Raw genomic sequence first — 16,597 nt, forward strand, 5'->3', positions numbered from 1 at the left:
TCAAAGAAAAAATCTAAAATGGCTGCCACTCCTTGTCAAATCTCTTGGTTGATCCCCTGGTTGAATATTTCAGTTTTTCAAGCTTTAAATGTGCCGTAACATCGGCAACCCAACGCCTGTGAGATGGAGGTGTAGCGTCCTTCCAAGTAAGTGAAAATAAGGCGTCGGGCCAATAGAGAGGAAAAGTTTATGGCGTCCGCCTGTCACCCCATCGCAGTGTTAGTCATGTGTGCGATGAGCCAAAAGCATTTTAAGTATGTGAAAAAAGAATCTACCCTCTCCTACCGCGCTCCCTAAAAATCTTCAGAGAAGACAAAGAGCATAAAGGCTGCAAGGGGCCGCGCTCCTTTCGCTCGGTGTGCTCCGTTTGGCCCTTTACCAACCCTGCGCAGGACTGTAGATCAAGTTACTCCGTGTTGTCCATTATCCGCTATAAAATACACTCCTGGGGTAAGCCAGTTGAGCGGGCCGCATTAAGACGAGGGATAAATCAAACTCAAACATGGGGAGCTAAACGGGAGAATTAGGTTTGATTTAAGGGTAACACCTCCGAGGCGTCTTTTGTTCCCTCCAATGTAAAAAACAAAACAAAAAAAAACGGGGGACAGAGAAGTTGGGGAGAGGTGAGGGGCTGTTTTATTAGTCGCTCTGATGAAAGAACAGAGGGCCTTTACAGTTGTTGGACGAAGAGAGGCGCTGATCAGAAAAGTCCAAAACAAACCAACTGAAATACCGGAGCATCCTCTCTGTAAGCCCCCAAAACCCTGCCCGTATAGTCTAAAAGCAACACAAAAAAAACGCTGAATCTATCAATATATCCCTCTATGGCCTCGTGTCGGAGCGTGTGTTCCAAGATCTCTTTGTGAAGACTGGAGTATTTTCTCCCAAATAAAATGGAGGCTTTCGAGTGTTGTTTCGGGCATGGCGGGTCTGCAAAGATGCGGCGCGTGACGCAAAGCGCTTGAAGCGGAGGAGAAGTGGCCCCGGAGAGGAGGAGAAAAGACGTAGTACAGTTATGAGTCATCGATAATTTCCTCCAAAAGCCATTGGCGGCGGCCAGCCTCCGAGGAGCCGCAGCGCGGGGAAAAGAGCTGACAGACACTAACCCACATGGCTGCAGTCGTAAGAAAAATGAAGGAATGAAGGAAAGAGAAAATGTACATTCTTATTGCCGTTGTTTTCCGTGGTGTTTAGTGTATTCAACTGTACGATACGTGTGTGTGTGTGTGTGTGTGTGCGTGTGTGTGTGTGTGTGTGTGGGGGGGGGGGGGGGGGGGGGGGGGTTTGTGTGTGCTGTTGTTTTTGTGGGGGTTTTTTTTTTTTGGTTTTATTGCAGTTTCTTTTTCTTTTGCTGTTTAATTTTGCTTATCCAGAGCCAAAGCCTTAGTAGAAGAACAACGCCTTTCCCCCCTAGGGTACAGGTAAAGGGCCCCACACTCTCTATTTGGTGCTCGCTCGTTGACTGTTTGACATGGCCTTTCTTTTCTTTTTCCATACTCTGGAAAATGCACTCCCTGGGAAATGGCAGCTTTAACTTCCCTTCTCGGTGCTGTTCGTGGTGTCATCTTTATCGTTTTTTGATTTGACCAGTCTCATTATGATTATGATTCTATTTATTATTACTCATTGGTACCCATTTGTTAACCCCATTTTTGCCATTATGCCCGGGTACTGCATGCCCAACTAATCAAAAAAAACGTTTTTATTTTTCTTTTTTTCAAAGAGACAGTCCATTGCAACGCCTGGTTTCTTCAACAGACATTAGTGAATTCTCCGCCCTAAAGCTGGGGCTGTAGATCCTAGGTGGTGTCGCTGACAGTGCCCAACGTCAATCCTGGAGGGTGTCTCCCTGAATTTTTTAAACTTAGTTAAACTTTTTTTTTTTTAATATTACACCCTCTATATTATGGTCTTTACTTTCTGTCTCAGTGTAAAAGCAGGCCTGAAAAAAAACTGCCAATGCAGGCTAAAAAGGATAGAGAACAACAAATTAAGGTCGATGGGTTTGGAGTTTACCTTCCCGATGTTGTGTGAGGGCAGATGGCGTTTTCCTGTGCAGATGAGAATTAATTAGTAAGCAAAATGCAATGACTTCAAACCAACCAAACCTTTGATGGTTTGGTTGGTCTTTTAATCTATAAACATATGATATCATCTGAATTTCAGATTTTTTATTTTTTTATTTTTTGATTGGTGGATTGGTCGGTTTTCCCTTTTCTTTTTTGCATAGGCTGTTTTTTGTTAATTGCTATCCATACAGTAATATTCAATGTTTTCACTTATTGTCACTTACTTATTGTTTACAATTCGGTTGTTTTGCCTTAGACTAATCTCAACCTTGTTTATACGGAAGATTGTGACGAAAACGTCATATGACCATGCAACGATCCGCACTTTCTCATTTAGAATTGCTTAAGAACCTTGATACAGTATAAGACAGGGAATGTAAATGCAGGTAGTTGAACAGGTTTGGGTTTGTGAGTGTATGTTTGTTTGTAGTGTGAGTACGATGGAGGACTGTATGCACCCTTGAAACAGGCTTCCTTTGTTATGATTAATGATCGGCTAGGACACATTGCAATTCCGATGTGAGATTTACAGTATATTGTGTATTGGAATAGTGTGCTCCTCCAGGGTTAATATTTCCCCTAAGAGTGTGCCTTATAGATGCAGTATAGTAGTGGAGTACCAACTTGTTTGACCATAAGCCCCTTTACTGTATGTCGTGTGCCAATGTCCAGTCTCTCAACTTGTCTTGAATGCCCTTTCCCGCTTGGCTGCATGAATAAGACACAAAGCTATGGTTTTGAAATGGTGCAGACCCTGCCCCCACCCCCCACCCCCACCCCCACCCCCACCCCCACCCCCCACCACCACCCCCGACCTCCACGATCACTTATCCAAAGTATGGACAAGCGCTTAGAAGCTACATCTTTCTTTCTCATCCGCTCTCTTTTGATCCTCTTCTAAGTGTCTTCATCGTGTGTCCATACTTCCCTCTGGTGTGAGCTGTCGACGCCTCCGCTCACACGCTGCATGACCGATTTCCGCTTGTCAATATGCACTGAATATCTGAGAGAACGCTATTGAGGACCGTGGGTATTAGACGGCGACGCGGGGACCATTTCAGGCGAGCGCACGCGCCGCAAATTGTAGGAAACGTCGCCTTCAGCATCTCACCCCAATTCGGCGGAGTTAAAATGACATTCGATCCAATTACATTCAGCTCCATTCAGTACACTTTGTTTGTCTCCGCGGGGGGGGACGACGTTTTTTTCCCGAATCTGGCGTTAATATGTGCATTTTAAAAATGAACACTTACCTCATTGTATGACGGTAGCGCCCTCCATACACGTTTTGTCAAACACCTTTAACCAGCATTGTCAGTGATGCATTTGCTATTAACCAGTCCGGTGTCAACCTCTGCAGTGTCGAGTCCTCAGGATAAGCACTTAGAAGCTCAAGCGTCAATAGGGATCTCAAATTCAGACTTGCATATTCATACCATCGGTATCTCCATGTTGCAGCAAGTATCTACGTTAAGCTTGGATAGGTTTCCCTGCTCAGCACATTAGTGGACGCTACGTTAGCCGGTGGAAATCCTTCTACTGTTTAACGCACAGGGCAGATGCAGGAGAACACGATGTCTCCTCAGCCAGACTGTGGGTTCATCAGTTCACTGAGACACCTCGGTTGACCTTAAAAAGATGCCTAATCGATCTCACCTCAATAAGTGCGATCCATTTTATGGCTTCTAAACATCACGGGCCTTCCCTTTTTAGAACTCAACACGTACATGTAGCTTTTGTTTTATTCCTCCTCAACCAAGTTGTCTTCTCCTGCATCATTCCCCTGTGTTTCTATTTCTTTCCTTTGTTTCGAACTCTCGGTCTAAAGCGGTCTCTCATCGCATGGTCTCCGCTCTGCCCCTGCAGGTCAAACTCTGGTATGACAAAGTCGGCCATCAGCTCATTGTCACCATTCTGGGCGCCAAGGACCTGCCAGCGAGGGAAGATGGCCGGCCCAGGAACCCCTATGTCAAAATCTATTTCCTGCCGGACAGAAGGTAAGAGTAGAAACAGTTTTTACTGTGGTTTTTCCCCCCTATGTGGTCACACACGTTTTACTGTTGTTATACCACTCACTCCATTCACTTTACGTTGTAACCTATTTTAATTTGGAGAGAGCAACGGAGAGCTTGACATTGCAATTTTCTTTCGAATGTAATATTTAGTTTTAGTATATTTCTGTTTTGTTTGCTGTAGTGTTGAAAGATAGTTCGAAGATTTGACTGTATCAGTTTGCATGCGTGTATGCACCGATCAGCCACAACATTAAAACCACCACTAAACACAACTAATATCGTGTAGCTCCCCACCGTGTCGCCAAAACAGCACTGACGTGTCGAGGCATGGACTCTACCAGACCTCTGAAGGTGTCCTGTGGTATCTGGCACCAAGACGTTAGCAGCAGATCCTTTAAGTCCTGTAAGTTGCGAGGTGAGACCCCCCCATGGATCGGGCTTGTTGTTCCAGCACATCCCACAGATGCTCGATCAGATCGGACCCTAACCCCGGCCATCCACATGATGTAGAAGAAAACACGTTTCATCAGACAAGGCCACCTTCTTCCATTGCTCCATGGTCCAGTTTGGACGCTCACATGTCTATTATAGATGCTTTCGGCGGTGGACAGGGGTCAGCACGGGCACTCTGACCGGTCTGCAGCCACGCAGCCCCATACACAGCAAACTGTGATGCACTATGTGTTCTGACACCTTTTTATCATAGCAGCATTAACTTTATCAGCAATTTTTGCGACACTTGGACTTCACTCCCCACATGAATCAGTGAAGCTATAGGTGCCCATGACCCTGTCGCCGGTTCAGCGGTTGTCCTTCCTTGGACCACTTTTGGTAGGTACTAACCACAGCTTACCGGGAACACCCCACAAGACCTGCCATTTTGGAGATGCTCTGACCCAGTCGTCTAGCCATCACAATTTGGCCCTTGTCAAAGTCGCTCATGTCCTTATGCTTGCCCATTTTTCCTGCTTCCAACACATCAACTTCAATAACTGACTGTTCACTTATGTATCTACTTATGTACCTTGGGCTCATGTATCCCATCCCTTGACTGGCACGAGATGAGCAATGTTATTCACTTCACCTGTTAGTGGTTTAATGTTGTGGCTGATTGGTGTATGCACTTGTTTTATATTTTGTGGACCACATCCAGATTTGAGGACTGCACAAAGAGAAGCCTGGAGCATTGAGGACAGGGCGGTCATCTAACACTCACCCCTCTTTTTCCCAGCATGCCACAGTGCCGTGTCCCATGCTGTGCTGTGCTGTGTCGTGGCGTGCGTCCGACCTGTGTTGTGTGTTTTCATGGCTGTTCTCTGCAGTGGTTGTAAATAAAAACAGTTTGAATTATTGTTCCTCCAGTGACAAAAGCAAGAGGAGAACAAAAACAGTAAAGAAATCCTTAGAACCCAAATGGAACCAGACCTTTATGTACTCGCCCGTGCACCGGAGGGAGTTCCGCGAGCGCATGCTGGAGATCACGCTGTGGGACCAGGCCCGGGTGAGGGAGGAGGAGAGTGAATTCCTGGGAGAGGTAAGGAGCCCAAGACTTCCCACACCACACCCGCCCACCCGCCCGCCCACCCCCACCCTGCACTTCCCTCCCGCGCTGCAGCCCTGCCTACCAGGGGGCATCTGGGACGCTCACTCCCTGACACTCGCTGACGACTCAGCTAATCCTCCCCTGAATGGGGTCAAGCCCTTAATAAAGCTCCCGGCCACTACAAGGCTTTTAGGTGGCTCCGTCCTTGTCCAACACGGTTGCAGAACACACCGTCATTATCTGTTTTCACTCTGCAAGTCTGTTCGGATGAAATAACTTATGAAATAACCACAAGGGGCCGGTGGCTGTTCGGGCCCAGGGGTCACATCTGTCCTATTCAAATGTGTCTGTGTGCGCGCGCACATGCATCTGCACGTGCGTGTGCGTGTACGTGTACGTGTACGTGTGCGTGTGCGTGTGCGTGTGTGTGTGTGTGTGTGTGTGTGTGTGTATACTATATACAGTATATACCCCGGTATATGCTTGGGTGTGTCCCAATCACAGTCTGTTTATTCTGCATTTACATTTTCATATACAATGAATTTGGAGAGGTACGTATGGGTGCATTGTTGTACAGGTAATGAAAAAAGCCTAACATTCTGAAAAAATAATAATAATGTGATTCTATGCACAGGATAAATTCAATTCAAAGGCAGTAGCTGGGGTTAAGTGGCAGTATGGTTGTGTTCTGTGTTCATGACTGTATTCAAAAATGTGAATATAGATGGACATACTGGATCGGATGAATACATAAAATATAAAAAAATATTACAACATCTGCAATGTTGTTATGGTGTTATTACAAAATATTGCACAGTAATTGCACAATGTGTGTGTCTGTATATATCCTTGCACCTACATGTACAGCACATACAGATGTCTACTTTTACCACTGTATGTACGTGCAATGTCTGATATGTTTATGTGTGGGGCTTCCTTGCCTTACTGTATGAACGCACACATTTTTCCAAATTGTTCCGCTACCGCCACAGATCCTGATCGAGCTGGAGACGGCCCTCCTGGACGATGAACCACATTGGTACAAGCTTCAGACGCACGACGTGTCCTCGGTGCCGCTCCCCCGTGCCTCCCCCAACACACAGCGCAGGCAGCTCCACGGAGAGAGCCCCACGCGGCGGCTGCAGAGTACGTAGCGCATCGACACGCGCCCCCAAAACTGAAAAATGCACTCGCTTGTTGTCGATTCTCGTGTGTCGTCCTAACTGCCTCAATGCCGCTGCTTTTTACAGACAAAGGTTCATGCGCGCATAACTCAGGTAAAGGATCTCAAGTTCCGGGCTGTGCCTCCTCATGGCGTTTTGTTTGAGTCTTACTCTTTGTTTTGGGAAATGCTCTTCTGTGCCCTGATTCTCCAGCCCTGCTTACGTGTTCATTTTTCACTTTTTTTGGATGCGGGATACACATTTTTCCTTTAATATAATATGACATATTCAACACGTTTGGCCAAACTCATATTGGTGGATATTGAACTCATTTCAAGTTTCCACACCAATCCTTTGACGCTGGGCCAAAATTAGCAGACAAGTATACACTTCTAGTGGGAAGAAGCAGAGATTTGGGGCACAGTGATCCCTCCCTCTTTTTGTACCTACACGTTTACTGTCCCTCGCCCTTCCGATTGGATAGCTGTGAACCCTCAGTTACTCCTCTGCTTTCCAGCTCAGTGTGTTGTTCATCCCTGTCAGAAACAGTATGGTTTGACAGTTTGGACCACTGGTTTGCGATGTACAGTCTATCGTTTCGTATTCCTTTCCTGAATGATGATGTTTCCCTCTTGAGCTGAATTGTTTTGCCGGTTTTTGCAGCCCACTTTTCATTTGCTTCTGTTTCTTGGAACATGTGAGTTTGTATGTGAATAATGTGTATTTCATATCATCCATGAAATACAGAAAACAAACTCGGAAAAAAAAATGTGATTACAACTCACGAGGGCGAGCCGCGGTGCATAACTGATCGACAGTTTTTCTCTGGAGCTCGCCCCTTCTTCTGTACTTGTTGTTCTCCTCCGTCGGAAAAGCAGCAGAGATCCCGTTACCGCGCCTGTCTCTTTACTTCACTCTCCGTCGCCACATTGTGTGAACAGATCCCACTAACGCGCCGTATTCCAGCGCACTCTAGTCTAGCGTTTCACAGGACCCCCTCCTCGGCACAGCGCCTCCGTCAGACACTTAAGGCTTGCTCACATTTCCCCCAGATAGTTCCACTGCCGTAAACGTGTCGGTGTGCAGGGGTGAAAACAAAAGAAAGGAAAAAAGTTTCAAGTCCAGCTGAGATGAGCGGCCGAAGCACGAGCGTGAAGCAGTTGTCATTTCTGCAAAAACCACGAGTGTCCAGTTGAGTTAAGTTGACTGAACGGTGGGAAGATGTCTTGAAGGAAAGATGGCGAATCAGAGCCGTATAGTGTGTATATTGAAGGGTTGAAGGCTTGGTGTCATTTTCAAAGTGGCACAGATTGGGCGGAGGGAGCTTTATTTTCAGTGAATTCAGCCCTCGCGTACTGTGTATTATGAAAGTGAACGCCGTCCCCTCCGCCGGTCGTTTCATTGGAGTGGGAGTAGTTTCGTTATGGCGGGGTTATCTGCGCCCAGTATAACCAGTAGGGAGAAGGCAGTTTTTTCTCGCCTTCTCCTACCTGATCTCTCACTCTCCTCCTCATCTCTGTCCATCTCTCCATCTCTCCGCCTGAAGGATCCCAGAGGATAAGTGACAGTGAGATCTCAGACTATGACTGTGAGGACGGTGTTGGAGTCATAACAGGTAAGATGGACGGAGGTTCAAGGACGGCGGTTCGCGTCGCTGCAACATTTAGATACTCTCACTGAATTTTCAGATACTTATCCCAAGTGGGAAAAAAAGTAGATACTGAAAGTATTTTTTAATATATATAAAGTGTGTTAAAAGTATATCTCTACTATAGATTTAGTATGCTAGTTATTAATATGCTGTAAATGTGGTGAAAGTACACAAATATATTGAAACATTAACATAACTTAGGCTGTACATTAGTATACTTTAAGTGTGTTATTTTGGTCATCAAAAATAACCAATTGTTGATTAAGAATATATTTTTGATATATTTAAACAGCTCTAAAGTGCATTATACTTAAGTACAACTTAAGTGGCTTCAATTTAACCCGACATTTGTACATTAATTGTGAATACATAAAAAGTATAATAAATATACTACAACAAACATCAATCAAGTATACTTAACACTGAAGTATACTTTTCACTTGTGTATTCATGGAATCTATTCATTGAATCTCAGTTGAAGCCGGGGGATGTGGTTCTTATTTTGTATTCCGTGACCAGAAGTCAAACTTGACCTCTTGGCAGAAAAGAAAAAAGGTACAGCAGCACTAACATAATCCAACCGTTAATATTTAGTTCACAAGTGAAATGTTTCTTTTCACGATTCCCCCACCACAAACTCCCAATACATAATTCCATATTATTGTATTCGCATTAAATATGATTCAGATATTCAAGTAAGGGTGGCATGTCTGGAGTGGGAAAAAGGTAGAGAGAACAAATTGATTCGAGTGATAAGAGACTGTGACTCTCTGCATCGAATGAGAGCGACTGGGAGGGAAGAAGAGACGTACCAGTATACATACATCAAACAGTGAAGCCAAACATAGAATAAAAATAAACATGGAGACAGTGCAGAGAGAGGTTCTGATCTGCTCGATGCTTCCAGCAGCACGCCCACACTGTGCACAGGGAGGAGGGAGGGAAGAGAGAGGGAGAGAGGGAGGGGTGTTGAGAGAGCGAGGCATAGAGGGGGGAGAAAGCGGGAGAGACAGAGAGGGTGAGGAAAGGAGGGAGTGGGAGAAAATGTGGGTGGGAAAGAGAGCAGGAGGAAGGGAGAGTGAGTGAGGGAGGGAGAAATGGACAGTGCGGTGGAGAGGGAGAGAGAGAAAGGGCTGAGAGGGAGTCAGTGGGGTAAAGAGGAGGGGGAGAGCGAAACAGAGAGGGAGGGGGGGAGAGCGATAGAGAGATGGGTGAAGAGGGGCGGAGAGGTAGAGAGGGGGGAGGAAGAGAGAGGGAGAAAAAGACGGAGGGAGGGGGGAGAGGATGAGAGAGAGAGAGAGGCAGAAGAACAAGAAGTCTGTCGTCAAAAGCAGCCACATTGATAATGTATTTAAAGTGGAGCTATTATGATCCTTTTTATATTGTCTCTGAGGTCCCCAAAACATGTTTTGTGAATTTTTTTGCTGAACATACCGCTCACATCCTGCATTCAAGCCATTGTGACGTGCGTCCAAACCCAGACTGTTCCAAAGAAAGGGCTGTTTCAGTGTTCCAAGCCCTTGGTTCTGAGCCGATGGGGTTTCAGCACAAGTTCCGGGTTCCGTGAGCCACGGGCTCCGTTCTCTTTTTTTTTACTCTGCAAACTTTCGCGCCACCAAAATCCTCTGAACAAATTTGAGGCTAACATGCATGAAGATTCAGCAACCGGATTGCTTATTTCTCAAGCAATCCTGTTGCTGAAGCTTCGCTCGTGTTAGATCTACGAGGACTTCCTTTGTCGCTGCCGTGCTCCAGGCTTGTGGGAGTCACGGACACCGTGACGCACTGGGACTCTCGCACGCGGGGGCTTTTAGTTACATGTAAACGTTGGAAAAATTGAAATTAAATAAATACATCTACAATAAAAACATAATATTTTTATTGATTTTGTTTGAAGAAACGCACAGTGGATGGGATGGAGCAAATGACCATATATGGAAATCCGAGCTGATGTCAGCTCGTGCAGAGTAGAAAAAAACCTTTGAACACCGAGCGTTCGGAGCGTTTTGTTCGCGGCGATTCCTTTGTCATTAGTTTACCTCATTATGTGACACTTTGGACACATCTAATAGGAACATTCAACATTATAACATTATACTGTAAACTCTATATGATAGAAAATAAAGAAAAGCATAACAGACACATTTTTTCATTTTAGTTTTGTTTTTGTTTATTTTATCCTTTATTTTGTTGTTTGACGTGGTAGTGGTAACTCATGTTAAATAACGCTGCTGAGACCGAGAGACAGACAGACAGACAGACAGACAGACGGACAGACAGGTACACAGACTGACTGACAAACAGGTTGAGAGACAGACTGACAGACAGACAGGTGGTCTGGCTTGCTGGAGGGTTCAGCAGCGAGGGGAAACCCCGCCTCCAGCCTGTTTAGCATTCTGCTCAGGGCGTCGCCATCCCCTTCGCTCCGTTCAGGGAGCGGGGAACACCCCTCCTCTGGGCTCCTCTCATTCAGAGCCCGGTTAATCCTGGAGTTTTTGCATCAAACCACTGACACCGTGACTATTGCAAACAGGAAAAGGGGTCAAAAGTATCTCCCCATCTTATTTAATTTCATTTGCCAAACCGATGGCTGTGGATTTGGACGGTGAAGTCACATTGATTTTGATTGAATCCAGAATCATCGTGAGAACAGTGGTTTACATCACAGTCATTTCTTCTTGACGGGAGTGAATCTGCCATCGGGATAGTATCGGTATCGGCGTCTTCCCGTCCCTTCCCGTCCCTGCCCAGTCCGTCTCATTAGATGTTATTAACTGTCAGCAAAGTTTAGGGTTTTTTTTGTTCCTTCCTTTTCGCCTGTGCTTAACAGGCGCCTTCAACCTGAGCACGTCAACAGGAAAGAGTGGATTTAATTTGCCTGAATTTCATAAGACACCCTTCAGAATCGATAGTTGTTATTTTTACATTTAGCTTGTTTGCACAAGAATGACAATTTTAAGTTGAAAAGGTTGATCTTTTTGCTTAGTTTTTGTGGCTTATTTTCGATGATGATGTTTTTTGTTTTTTTTTGCTATCATCTCAGTGTCAAGCATTAAGCACTATTAACCTCACAGGGAAAACCACTTACCAAGAAGAAAACATTTGATTATCAGAGTTCCTTAAGTTAAGGTCAAGTTTCCTTCGTCATTGTGTCCCATTTTCCCCATTTAATCCTACTTTTGATTCATGGTTATATATAACTCATTTTAATGTGCTACACACTCTATTGAATATCAATCAACTTTAATAGCGCCAGGCATTGACCTTAACCACGCCTGCTAGCCACGTCTGATCATCGGTTAATGAACTCTTTCAAGTTCAATAGACTAATCAGTCTTGCAGTGAAAATTCATTATAATGTTTCTGACGGCTATTTTCATGTGTAATGCACAATGTTAACACAGCGAATGAATCACACCTGTACGGAAACCCAGTCCTCATTTATTTGAATAGAAGAGACTCAGCATAATGGAAATTAAAAATCCATCACCTGTGCAGAACGGCATTTAGCGTTGAGCGTAACTTAAAAAAAAAAAAAAAAAAGTTTGGTCGCGATTGTTAGATTGAAGTTAGTAGCGGTGGCTGCGAAACTTCAGGTCTGCATCATTACCAGTCACCGGTCCATCCCTTTTTAACCCCTTGGTGCTATTCTGTCTCCTCCTTTGTCCTTCATCCTCCCCTTCCTCTTCCCCTTCCCTCCATCAGACTACCGGACGAACGGCAGAGACTTCCAGAGCTCCACCTTGTCCGTCCCCGAGCAGGTGATGTCATCCAACCACTGCTCCCGGTCGGCGGACATCAACCGGGCGCGGTCGCGCTCTCCCAGCGTCCCCCCTCCGTCCAGGTAACCCCGACGCTCTGCTCCCTCCACAACTCACCCCACCCCCCCACCCCCTAACCACCGATGACCCGGCACACGTCTGTGTTTACCTTCGCGTTGTTGAATTAGTTTGTTATTTTCACTGACGAGTTTGTCTCGTGTCCCGTTGATGGCTGAAGCGGGAAAGCCACCATTTTCAGGCTGAGGAATTTACCAATCAGGAATGGAAATATAAGGGGTATTGTGATCTGTTTGAGCTAGGAAGGAAAAATAAAAAGAGTTTCATTATTTATGAATTTATTTTTTATCACTGGAAATTACTACAAATCGAAACTACAAATAATAATTACAGTCATTGAACCACCCCCCCGCACAAACCCTGTCCTGGGGAGGCTGTGTTTTGAGTGTGTGGCCCGTTCAGTACAAGGGATTGTGAACTAGAGGTCTTCAGGGGTCTACCTGAACCCGACTACCCGTACGGATTCGGGTCCACATCTTGTGGCCAATTGGGTTCGGATCGGGTTCCATTGGCTTCTGTAAAATCTCTCTGGGTATTAAAAAAAAAATGAAAACAATTAATCTGATCTCGGGACGAATCCCCATGAGGTTCAATTGGGTTCAGGTCCAAGTTTTAGGACCCTCTGAAGATCTCTACCCCCCCCCACACACACACACACGCACACACACCCTGTTTGCGGCGATGCCATGGGTTCCGCTGGCCAGTAGAGGGCAGCGTGGGGCTCGTTCAGTACCAGGGATGTCACCCGGTCCACTTCTGTCACGCAGCAGAAGTTCGGACCCGGCCTACGACCCCACGCCCTCTCACTATGGCTCCACCTCTAGAGTGTCCGACCTCCACCACTCCCCCGCCAGGTAGAAAAAAAACCACGCCCAGAATGCCCTCCGGGAATGTGCATGCACACACATCAGCGTGCATGAATGAAAAAAAAAAAACAAATGAATGTGTGCCGGTTTGTGAAATGTACAGGTAGTTGCATATGCACGCACACACACACACGCACACGCACACACACAGACACACGCACATAAAATCTTACACAAATTTTCTGAGTCGTTCAACGATGTTCCAGTTATGAAACAGCAACCTGCCTAGCAGTATATATACACTGATTTACACATCCACCCTGGTTTCCTCTGTACTGGAGTCCCTGGTAGTAGGGGCTTCCTCCCATCTCCGTACGAAGGCATTCAAATGAAACACTTTAACAAACTCAAAACCTTTCAATTCCAACAAAGAAATTCCGTCTCGCATTGGAAGAAGACAGAAGGGCCCGACGGGAGGGTCGCTGCCTTAAATCACATCATTTTCTTTTGCGTTCTGAAAGCTTTCACAGCACATAGACGTCCGCCCGTCGCCACCGCTGCACGCTGCGTGGCCTCAGTAGTTGTAGAGGCGTCACCTCTGTAGCGGATGCACCCACCCAGGAGCAGAGATGGCACTGTGTTGCGCCGAGAAATAAAGAGCCTTGGCACGGCGGCCCCGGCACTACTCTCCGCCATCCAATTAACTTTATGTGGGTATTTCTGAAGCCGGGGCCTAAATCAGCGTTTAGACACAGACAAATGCACTTATCTAAATTGTCTTTGACAGTGCACAACTTGACTTTAATGAACAACTTCCGGTCATTTATTAGAATCAGTTAAAAACCGCGCAGGAAATGACTTGGAGGAATCGTGGGGAACTTGGAATAGGCCCAGCAGCCCATTAACATGATACAAAATACATGATTTTTATTTTTTAGTGGGGTATTTTTTTTATTTGAAGCTTGTGTCATTTTACTATGTACGTATGCATTTCTGTGTTCATCTGCAACTGTGACATTAAAGAGAGAAGTGTTTCGTCATGTTATTCCAGAACGCTTAAAGGGAAACAAAGGTTTTATTTAAATCTTTCCAAAAGCTTAAACACTGTATTTGTATCTGTTGGGTTTTATACTGCTGCTATTTCTGTATTTTTTCCGGGGTTTTTTTTTTTTTTTTTTTTTTTGGGGAGGGAGCATTGACAGTTTGTCGGGTGCTATATCCCCCCTGTCTGCTTGATGCGGTGGAGGCAGACTGTGCCCTGTTTCTCCTCCTTTCTCCGCTCTTATCCTCAACACACCCTTTTGACTCAACTTCAACACCTCTCCATCGACGTCTCCTCTTCGTTTATTCTGAGCTTCCTCTGTTCTGTCTTCCTCATCCTCTTCCTCCTCAGCCCCATTGAACCATCGTTATCTTCTCTTCCTTCCTCCGTTCCCTGCAGCCATTTTCTCACCCTACCTCGAACCCGACATACTCAGCCTCTCGATGATCCTCAGAGCGACCCCAGGTAGACCAGTACCTGAGCGTGCATGTAGCCCGATACATCCCCACCCCACCCCTCCATGCCCATATAATATATATATATATATATTTATATATTATTTATATATATGTATTTATATAATAGGAGGTTGGTTATTAGCGAAGAGATGACAAAGCCTACAGCCATATTCCTCATCCATTCTCCAGTAACAACATTACTCACCCTTTTCTGTTCATTTCAGAATCATAAACACATAAGCATAATGCACACACACACACACACACACACACACACACACACACATATGCACGCACACACTCCTTTTACTGGCAGATATTGCCAGTGTGGTGTAATTCATTGGGTCTGCAGTATTTTTTATAGACAAGTATATGAGTCACGGATAAGAAATCTTGCAATCAGCCTCTCTTCTTCAATCACCAAAGACCTGAGTCTCACTACCTTGAATAAGATACTGTAAGTGGCCGTTTTTGTGTTTTTCCGATTTTGATTTACATTTTTTATTTTTTTTTTGTCCAGCAGAGGTGAGTCCCCTCTCACCAATCATGTTGATATTTAAGTGGATATAATCCCAGGTTTAGAAACCTTAAACGAGCCAGAATAAGAACGAGTGATCACAATCCATCCAGGAATGCAACAGAGCTCCTTTGGACGCTTCCCTCGCAGATTTCCCTCTGTTGTGTTTTCCTGTTTTGCTTCCTTTTTTTTTTTTTTTTTTTTTTTCCACTTGTAACGAATCCGTGAAGTAGTATCCTCACCGGTTCCGGTTATATCTTTCCGCCAGCCGCAACCACCACCGCATCTATCCCATCTGCCGGGAAGAGGCAGTGAGGTTGCTGCGCTCCACTCGGATGGCCCGCGCCTACTCCGAGGGCGCCTACTCCTCCGACTTTGACCACGAGAGGTATTGACACACAGTATGGCTGTGTATGTGCGTCCGCCATCCTGTGCTCTCCCCCAAATTGTCCCGCGTCCGTAAATTTGTATTTTTCTTTTCTCTCCGTGATTGTGCAGTGTGATGACACAAAAACGATATCCTGTATGGCATCGTTTTTTTTCCTCACTGAGCTGGTCATCACTACTCGTAAGGAGTCGTGTCAAGTAAAAGCACTGCAATACACAACCGCCCTCCGTACCAGCGGACGCCATCAGTTTTTTGGGGGCTGTCGTGTACAGTATGTGTCGCTAACGGTAGCTGTAAGTACACACGCTGTACAGTACAGTGCTGGATGGTAATTTTACTCTTCTTTACTACTGGTGTCCCCTGTGTATGTAGACCCGTTGTGTATGTACAGTATTCCCCTTTGGGGCTCGTTGATCAGTGGCGTCTGTGTCGTCCTGTTTTCTGTGGCATGGGTGGCTGCTCATCGCCCACCCATACGTTGGCATCTGTGATGCATTGCTCTGGGCTCACTGTGGCTCCGGAACTTTTGATGCACCGTGCCTGCCAACCACCCCCCCCACCCCCACCCCCCTTCCTCCACCGCCCCATGTAAGCTTCTGGCTGTCGGTCAGAAATGACGTTCACAGTTCTCTAAAAAGTGATGAGTCCTCGGGACCGAGGCGCAGAGCTCGACTGACTGTGTTGTCAGAAAATCTCCCCCTAACCGCGGTACAGCTGAGCGGTTTGGTTGAGCGGAGGCTTTTTCCTTGAAACGATCGGGGAGACCCTTCCTGCTGTATTGCAAGACCCTCCAGGTTACTGGACACCCGGGCACGCCACCTCTACTGGACAAACCTTCAAACTACTTCAGGCTGGCAGACACTACAAGATTGTGACCCGATCAACTTATTCTAGTCCAAATTTCCCAGACTGAAGTTACTATTCCATTCAGAGGAGCAAACCGATTGAAAAGAATGGATTGCGGGCCGCTAATAGAGCCATGATTTGCGCATCAATTGCGACCGCTACCTGCCCCGTCTCAACTTCCGATTCACCAAAGATATTGCTGATATGCCAGCGCAAACACGGCCATAAGGTTTTGGTACTGAGTGCAATTTGCCCTTGTT

At 45.8% G+C, this 16,597-nt stretch overlaps 1 protein-coding gene across 1 annotated transcript in view; it reads left to right on the forward strand.

Moving 5' to 3' along the window:
- Positions 1–16,597, forward strand: part of rims2a (regulating synaptic membrane exocytosis 2a) — a gene marked incomplete at both ends in the record, with an annotated part of 136,497 nt that overhangs the window by 83,090 nt on the left and 36,810 nt on the right. The window contains 7 exon segments of the mRNA XM_080005848.1: positions 1,374–1,421; positions 3,936–4,066; positions 5,447–5,618; positions 6,620–6,773; positions 8,337–8,405; positions 12,147–12,285; positions 15,372–15,491. Coding sequence (XP_079861974.1) covers positions 1,374–1,421; positions 3,936–4,066; positions 5,447–5,618; positions 6,620–6,773; positions 8,337–8,405; positions 12,147–12,285; positions 15,372–15,491 — 833 coding nt within the window.

Source organism: Zeus faber (genome assembly GCF_960531495.2).
Source record: "Zeus faber genome assembly, chromosome: 8".
Classification (NCBI taxonomy): Eukaryota; Metazoa; Chordata; class Actinopteri; order Zeiformes; family Zeidae; genus Zeus; species Zeus faber.